The sequence below is a fragment of the Phyllostomus hastatus genome, unplaced genomic scaffold (assembly GCF_019186645.2).
Source record: "Phyllostomus hastatus isolate PE091 unplaced genomic scaffold, TTU_PhHast_1.1 phas_contig_1048, whole genome shotgun sequence".
NCBI lineage: Eukaryota > Metazoa > Chordata > Mammalia > Chiroptera > Phyllostomidae > Phyllostomus > Phyllostomus hastatus.
Window position 1 is genome coordinate 998,939 of NW_025333513.1, and position 8,595 is coordinate 1,007,533.

Consider the following 8,595-nt stretch of genomic DNA (forward strand, 5'->3'; position numbering starts at 1 on the left):
ATGTTAGTAACAATTCTCTTTGATTGATTGGATTGTTTTAGTCTTTTATTATAGTTATTGTTATTACTTTGTATGTTCCCTCTTTTTCCGCTCAAATTGCATGTATTACTTGCGCAGTATTAAGTTAAATTATCAATGGGAATAAAGAAGTAGCCTATTTCCAAACGGCCTGCCCATAAACGTGACTATGTACTGACAAAGCAAGTAGGTTCAGAAACTCCCTGCAGCAGTTTCCACAAGCCACTGTCCATAACATGGTCAGGGTTTGCGGCTGTCCGGAACAGCCAGTCTCTCAGGCACCTCCGAGGCCACCCCAGGCAGTGCGCAGGTCCTGACGGGGGGCGGGGCACGCCAGCCCGGAAGAGGCGTCGCGCCGCGCTGCGCATGCCTTTTCCTTTTCAGCTCCGGGCCCGTCCACAGCAGTTGTTGCGGTGAGTTCCTCTAGAGAATGGATTCTATCGGCTTCCATCCTGGCTCGCTCGCCGCCGTGGTCGCTGCGCTTCTCCAGGGTCGGGGCGGAGGTCCCTCTCCTGCAGCCCGCAGGCCCATTTCTGAGTAGAAAGAAGTGCCAGAGGCGCAGTTCGTGGGGTATCAGGGCTCTGGGCAAAGATTGGCGTCTCGATGGCGGAGGGCCTAGTACGGGAGGATGAAGCTCTTGCTTGGTGAGGTTTGTGGGCGAGGCTAGGGGGCTGCACCCCGCTTGCACGCTTTTGCTTGGGGGAGGAAAGCCGCCTCACCCTGGTTGCCTCCTCGCTTGGCCCTGGGACTGTAGAAAATGAGGCTGCGAAGACTTTAGTCCCTTGGTGTGGGTTCAGCGGCCTGTCACGAATAAGACGGCTCTGGCCTCTCCCTGCGTAGCTAAAAAATATAGCCGCGCCGTCCCTCTTGTAGAGTCTGAGTCCCCCATCATACCTTTGTGGTTTTAAGGGTGAAAGTTTGGAATGAATATGTATGCCGTTTTAATGTCCTGGCAACTTCTCACCTGAAATGTTTTTGGGGCTGGAGGTGGGAGCTGGTAAAGGGTAGGTTTCAGTCTAAGGAATTGGAATTCCAGCTTCCTACATGTTTAACGTGTATTTTTGTGTTTGAAACTTCCACTTATTAGACAGTGATTTTGTGTGGTCGTTTTGGGGTCATGAACTCGGTTTCTGATCCCTGGCCCTTGGTGATCACTTTCTTCCCACAGATGTTGATGCCCAAGAAGAACCGTATTGCCATTTATGAACTCCTTTTTAAGGAGGGAGTGATGGTGGCAAAGAAGGATGTGCACATGCCTAAACACCCCGAGCTGGCAGACAAGAACGTGCCTAATCTTCACGTCATGAAGGCCATGCAGGTAGCTGGGGGGCTGCTGGAGTGGGGTGCAGATGGAGGGGTTTTCCATTGCTGCTGAAGGCAAATTCCAAGGGGAGGTCAGGACAGCCAGAGCTTCTTGCTGCCTGGAAGGGAAGACTTGTATTCTATGCAATTTAGCTTCCCTTTGCACTGGGTTTCTAGTTCCAAGCCTCTAGTTACATCTCAACAGTACTTTTCTGTCTTACAGTCTCTCAAATCACGAGGCTACGTGAAGGAACAGTTTGCCTGGAGACATTTCTACTGGTACCTTACCAACGAGGGCATCCAGTATCTCCGTGATTACCTCCACCTGCCCCCTGAGATTGTGCCTGCCACTTTGCGCCGTAGCCGGCCTGAGACTGGCAGACCAAGGCCCAAAGGTATGGTGCCCAAATAAATACCTCTAACAGCCTGTTTTGCAGCTGCTCTTTTCTGGGAGGAGGGTTATGTGTGAAATGGTGAGTTTTTTATTTGTGGGGCAGAAATGGTCTTATAATGCACCATTGGTGTCGGCTGTAGAGTGACTCTGGCATACAGGACCTTGGGTCAAGTCCTGGAACCTCTGTCCTCTAGCATGGGACTTGCCATGGAACTGGAGTCAGGCACTCAGGTTATCTGGGGAGATGGCATTAAACAGATTATTAGTCTGTGGCCAGACACGTGTGGTAGGGCATTGAGTAACTTTTTCAGGGGGATCACAATGTGAAAGGATATGCTTAGGGGAGAAGGCAAATTATCTGCTTGCTCACCGTTGCATTTTTGTCCAGTTTATGATTTCCTTAGGTTCTGAAAAAACTTGTCATAAGAACCTTTGTAGGAAGAGCAGTTTGTGGTCTTGGGTGATGATACGGGATGCAGAGATTCCTATACACGGCTGATCATCAGACTGTCCAGGTTCCCGTGGAGGGGAGATTTCATGGAGCTCAGGAGTCTATTTTTATGAATGCTCCCTAGGGGATTCTGGTGGTAGTTAAATAGCTATGTAACTCTAGAGCAAAAGTTCTAGAGAACAGCATCTAGAATCACTTGGGGAGGGGGCTGCCATTATCTCTGTGTGCCCCACAGACTCTTGGTTTAGTAGGCCTATGTGGGATCTGGCCTTTGTTTGTTTTAGCCATTCCATGTTCAGTTTTATCTTCTACATTAAAAAAGAATGGTTTGTATTTTAATCATATGGACTCTAGATCTAAAGGTCCAAGGTAACTGGGTAGAGAAAATACTAGATTACACTTACACTGTTTCGGAGAATGCTTTTAAGGTAACCCTTAAAATCCGTTTTAATGTATCCACAACCTGAAGGAGGTATGTGGAGAAGCCCAGGGAAGGAATGGATTCTGGTGGCCTCTATATTTATATACTTAATACTGGAGGTGGGGCTTTCATCTGTGATGCCTCCTTTGCACAAGAAGTTTTCCACTTCAGAGACCGATCAATTTCAAAGTTTTGGCTATTGAAATGTTTGTAGAAATAGCTGAATACCCAAATTTGCCAAGTAATTGGAAAATGTGCATTTATACTGAGAAATACAGTAGAACAAAGCAATCCTTTTGCAGATGTGTGGCATTTTAATTAAGAATGAGTTTTCCTGGGCCTCTGAAGAGCCAAAATGTCAATGATAAGTTTCTAGCTGGCAGTTCTGGGTATAGGAGTTCCTGTTCCCATTAACTTGTAATGACTAAGTTGTCCAATGAAAGTAGGAGAGTGATTCCAGTTTTCTTGGCCTGAAGGGAACAGAGTTCCCATACTGCCCTGTGTTCACTGTGTGTTTACTTTGTGTAGGTCTGGAGGGTGAGCGACCTGCAAGACTCACACGAGGGGAAGCTGACAGAGACACTTACAGACGGAGTGCTGTGCCCCGTGAGTAATGCGTTGTCTGTGTGGGGCTTTGGGGTAGAATCTCTGGATTTTCAGTCAGCCCCGGCTGGGGCTCAGCCTTCAAAGATGCCGGTAACTGGAAAGTTCCTTGGTTTCGTTTTCCAGTCTCCAGCCGGAGTCTTTTGTGCTTTCTTGCCTTAGGAAGGGATTTGATGAGTGGGGATTGGGAGGATCACCCTGTGAGCTAGGGACAGACTTTAGTTGAAGACCTTTAACCTAGAGCAAAATTGAAAAATTTCAAGAAAACAGCATGGTTTTATTTTGTGGTTGTGTTCCTGCACTGTAAGCTCCTTGAGGGTAGGGTCTGCTCAAATTACCTTTGTTGTTTTCTTACTGCAAAAATAGTATAGAATCTTGTTTCTAAATAGCAAATACTCGCATTGACTGGGAACAACAGGTGTTTGTTCATTGAGCAAATGTATATTTAATGCGTGTGGTGTGCTAGACACTGTCCCAGGAGCTGGGGAGACTGTAATGTACATACCAGACAAAAGGCCCTTCTCATTGAACTTGCATTTTAGTGATAGGAGACAGATATGGAAAAGTAAGTGTGTATTGGGTTGGCCAAAAACTCCATTTAGTTTTTTCCATAAAATAAAGGACACATCTTTCATTTTCACCAACAATTTTATTGATTTGGATATTTTGAGTAAGTCGGCTATCTCCTGCTTTTGGGTTCTAGTGGGTAGAGGCCAGGGGTGCTGCTAAACATCTTCCAGGTCATAAGAGAACCAACCCCATAGCAAAAAATTATTTGGCCAGAATGTCAATAGTACCAAGAAATTTCACAAACCACTTTTGACATGTTCGATCAGTCACAGTACCTTCTCCATATACTGCACGAATCTTTTTGCATTTCAGTTGCATTTTTCCCTTTCTTTAAGTAATAGAGCATAATATACCAGAAGTGTTGCATATTTTTTTCCATCTTCAGGGTTTTTTGGGGGGGTTTTTGTTTGTTTTGTTTTTTTTAAGATTTTATTTATTTATTTTTAGAGAGAGGAGGGAGGGAGAGAGGGAGAGAAACATCACTGTGCAGTTGCTGGGGGCCATGGCCTGCAACCCATGCATGTGCCCTGACTGGGAATCGAACCTGCGATGCTTTGGTTCGCAGCCCGCGCTCAATCCACTGAGCTACGCCAGCCAGGGCCGATCTTCAGTTTTAAGATGGCTACACCAAAATTCATTGATTTTGATTTTTTTTTAATGCACGCTGATAGGACAGCTGTCACAAAATCTAACAAAAAATTGTTTTTAATGAAATCAAAGACAACTAAGCACTACTAAAGCCATTGCATGTAAAAAACTAAATGAAATTTTTGGTTAACACAATAGTGTGTCCAATGGTATGAGTGCTGCATGGAAAAATTAAGGGGGGTGTAATTTTTAATAGGGATTTCAGGAAAACCTTGCAAAAGTGAGATTTAAGCAAGTAGCTAAAAGGAGGTAAAGGGGAGCCAGCCAGTGGCTATCTTGGGAAAGAGCATTTCAGGTAAAGGTCCTCTGGGGGAAGCACCTGGCTTGTGTAAACATCAGAAGACAGTCGGAAAATTGAATATGGCTATAGGACCACACTCTGTGGACCACAGGACGATGTGGGCTTTTACTCTGGGGTGGGATGAAGAGCCATTGGTATTTGCAGAGGAGTGAGAGGGTTCAGTTTGGTTTCAAAGAGTCACTCTTTGTTGCAGAAACAGAAAATTGTGACATAAAAGCAAGGCATGAAAAGGAATTTTTACTGACTTACCACTCTTGCCTCCCTGTTGATGTGGTTTCTGATTCTTTGTATGTGAAATAGAAAGGAGCACTTGACCTGAAGACTTAAGGGTCATAGAAATGAATTTCTCCGGCAAACATGCTCTCTACTTAGAGAAAATTAGTGGCTGCTCTTATTAAAAGTCACACCATGTGGGGGATCAGTCGGGGAATGGTTCTACCAGGATTGTGACAGTTGGGACCAAGCCTCAGGGGTACGCAAGTTTAGGGACAGTGAGCGTTTCAGGCAAGATATCAGCAAGAACAAAGGTACAGAGATGGGGAAGGCATTGTCTTACTGGTCAGAGGGCAGGGAAGTGAGCCCCTTGTGGTGAGTGTGGTCTGAAAAGGGCCAGAGGGGGACCCCTATTTGAATAAGATTCACCGAACTCATTTTCATCTACCGCCCCACCCCTTCAGTATGAACTATGACATTTCCTAGTGGCCACACTGAAATGCACATAGTTCACGTGAATGTTAATTTTGTTATTGTATGCTTCCATTTGTGTGAAATGTCTACCAAGCAAATTTATAGACAGAAGGGTAGATTAATGTGCCTGCCAGAAGTTAGGGGAAGAGTGGCTACTAATGTATGACAGGATTTTGTGGGGGGTGAATGTTTTTTTTTTAACCCATATAAACATTATTGGGATATTTTGCATTCTCTTTCTTTTTAAATTTTTCATTCTCTTAAGTCTTGCCCTGGCTGATGTCGCTCAGTGGGTTGAGCACTAGCCTGTGAACAGACCAGACAGTCACTGGTTCTATTCCCAGTCAGGGCACATGCCTGGCATGCAGGCCAGGTCCCCAGTTGGGGGCGTGCAAGAGGCAACTGATAGGATATCTCTTCTTTTTTTCCCTCCTCCCCTCCCCTCTCTGAAAAGAAATAAGATCTTTTTAATAATAAGTTTAAAAAATAAATTTTGTATTCTCTTAAGTCTTAAAATCTGATATTTATTGTACACACACACGTTTGGACTACTGGCTGCTGGACAGGGCAGAGCAAGATCTTTCGTCTTGCTTCTTTCCCATGGTCATGGTAAAGTTGCTTTTTGCTTCTGTGGGCCATTGTGTCCTTTACCTTTTAGTTCTTCCTTCATTTCGCTCCCTTTGTAAGCTAGGTGCTGATCCAAAGCATGTAAGTGATCCAGCAGTAGAAAATTAGGGTCCTCTGGGGCCTTATGGGAAGGGCCCACAATCCAGACTTTGTACTCAGGGCAGCCTTCCTAGAGGAGGCAATAGTTTGGGCTGTGAGTTTTGAAGGATGACTTAAGGGAGGCTGCCCTAGGAGAGGGCAGAGATGGCTCAGAAGGTGTAATTTACTTGTACTCCATGGGGTCTGTTTGCTGACATGGCTTTCTCCACGAGATTGGGTTGGGTTACTTATCTGCAGGAGATCAAACCTTGTGATGAATCTAAATTGGTATTTCTTTTCCCCCGCTCCCCCACTGGAAAATTATTCAGCATTTATTTATTTGTTTATTTATTTTATTTTAATCATTGTTCAAGTACAGTTTTCTCCCTTTTACTCCCATTCCAGCCCACCTAAATTGGTATTTCTTATTCCAGCTGGTGCTGACAAGAAAGCTGAGGCTGGGGCTGGGTCAGCAACTGAATTCCAGTTTGTAAGTATTCGTTCCCCTGTTTGCTCTCCATGAATGGTCACTGCTCTGGCCTGAGCCCTGTGGGGGGTCTGTAAGTTGTAGGGATGTAGTATAGTGTGGTGGATCCCATCCTTCATTTTCCCTGTCCCCCAAAACCACAAATTCCAAATAAATTTTTTACATTAAGACAGTGTGGAAACTTTTTGTCAATATGTAAATTACTGAAATAAGTCACAAATCATTACTATTATATATGTAGCATAGTGGTCTTTTCTGTCTCTTTAATAATGATCATAATCCCTTTAATTAGTTTCATGAACAAAACTTAAGGCTGAGAGTCACTGGAGATTGAGAGTGCTCTTGAACCAAGATGGACTGGAATCAAATCTATCTTCCTTCAGAGGGTGTGATCTCTGCCCCAGTTTCTTCAGCTGTAAAGTAGAGATGATTGTAGCTATCTCAAGAAAATTGTGAGACTAGTTGATCCAGGTCAAGTGTTTGCGTGGGGGCTGGGCTGTCACTGCTAGGACAATGGCTGTCCTTCACAGCGGTGCTTCACAGCACAGTGAAAAGGGGCTGTGTACGTATGGCAGACACAAGATCTTATCCTGTGCTGGTATGTACATGTGTGTGTATATGTGAGCACACTCTTGAGTGGGTATCCATATTCTCATTTTACAAATGAGCAGACAGGCCTGAGAGGTGAATGTGGCCCCATAGCCAGTAAGGTAAGGCTAGGATTTATGACCTGCGCTCTGCGAGGCAGCCTCACCAGTGAAGAGAAGGCCTGCTGTGCCCTGGCTTACTGCTAACACTTATGTCATGTGCTTTCTCTTGCAGAGAGGCGGATTTGGTCGTGGACGTGGTCAACCACCTCAGTAAAGTTGGAGGGGTTATTTTGTGTTGAATAAACTTGTGGTCAGAAAATAATGTTGTGTGCCCCTGTTTTGTTTGCAGTGTGGAGCTTGAATGGGAGTGATCTAAGGGACAGAATGTAAATGGGGCAAGACTGGGTTGGTTTTGGGAGTTGTCTTACCCAGGGTGACATCACTTGTTTCTGTAGAGCTGCGGTACTTGGCTTTGCCTTGGGCTTACTTTGTTCCAGCAGATGCCTCCCTACAGAGTCCTGTCCCGTGTGTTACCATTTCTGGGAAGCGGTTGGAAAGCTGAACATCTTACCAGACAGCCGTGCCAGCGCAGCTCTGTGTGGTGAGAAGTTGCTATTTTGTTGGTCTTGGAACAGATTTTGTGCCTATTTGGGGATATCAAAATACGAGTTAATGGACAAAAAAAGAGCAGGGTGTTGAGATATCCCTTGGGGCCAAGTCCAGTTTCGGTACAAGTACCAGAGGAAGGTTTGATGGGACCCTTTCTATGATCCTGCATTGCAAACACCACATACCTGGCAGTGTCAGGAAAGGTGGGCATAACCTGCAGGCAGGTTCGCTGGATTTGCTGGATGAAAAGCCTTCTTTGGCTTGACTTGTAGATTAAACCATGACTAGATGGTTGCAGTATAATTACGAGTTTTCTAAGTAGAGGTCAAAGCTTTTGAGGCAGCCGTCCTGGGCCAGCCAGCAAAACTGGTAGCTAATAGAAGGGGATCTCTTTAAGGGGTCCTGGGAATTGGGGATTATATTTGTGGGTACTGTGAACCAAGAATTACCTGAAGCTGGATGATATTAGACAAGGGGGAGATCAACCTACTTACTACACAGGTGATTTTGTCATGCCACTTCAGACTTAATAGGCAGTTTTGATTGTGACCACTAGGTGGCAGCCAATGGCAACTCTGACTGTGCACTTAAACTTGGTGCTGGGAGGTATGCTTTGGAATCTGAACCACCAGTAAGTGGAAGCTTGCTTTGGCAGAAAGAGGTTATGTTTGGGGAAGCTGTTTCAGTGCTTCCTTGCCAAAGATTGCTTTTTATCCAATTTTACTGCTGGCTCAAGTGATGTCAAGTGGTTTGCCTGTGTTCACACGCCTTGTAATTGTTTAACCTGGATTCCACTGTGAAATGTTATT

At 45.1% G+C, this 8,595-nt stretch overlaps 1 protein-coding gene across 1 annotated transcript; it reads left to right on the forward strand.

Annotated features, from left to right (window-relative positions):
• Nucleotides 1-295: 295 nt before the first annotated feature.
• On the forward strand, nucleotides 296-7,499 carry LOC123816057 (40S ribosomal protein S10). Its single transcript, XM_045834784.1, has 6 exons — nucleotides 296-431; nucleotides 1,187-1,336; nucleotides 1,544-1,715; nucleotides 3,115-3,192; nucleotides 6,535-6,590; nucleotides 7,410-7,499. Exons 2-6 carry the CDS (start codon nucleotides 1,187-1,189, stop codon nucleotides 7,449-7,451), a joined length of 498 nt encoding a protein of 165 aa, XP_045690740.1. The 5' UTR covers nucleotides 296-431; the 3' UTR covers nucleotides 7,452-7,499.
• The last annotated feature ends 1,096 nt before the right edge of the window (nucleotides 7,500-8,595 follow it).

Bases quoted from the DNA above. Each gene is read 5' to 3' on its own strand.
- LOC123816057 (XM_045834784.1), top strand. From the start codon at position 1,187: ATGTTGATGCCCAAGAAGAACCGTATTGCCATTTATGAACTCCTTTTT. The intron at 1,716-3,114 runs GTATGGTGCCCA...TACTTTGTGTAG, and splicing joins TGGCAGACCAAGGCCCAAAG to GTCTGGAGGGTGAGCGACCT. The intron at 6,591-7,409 runs GTAAGTATTCGT...TTTCTCTTGCAG, and splicing joins CAGCAACTGAATTCCAGTTT to AGAGGCGGATTTGGTCGTGG.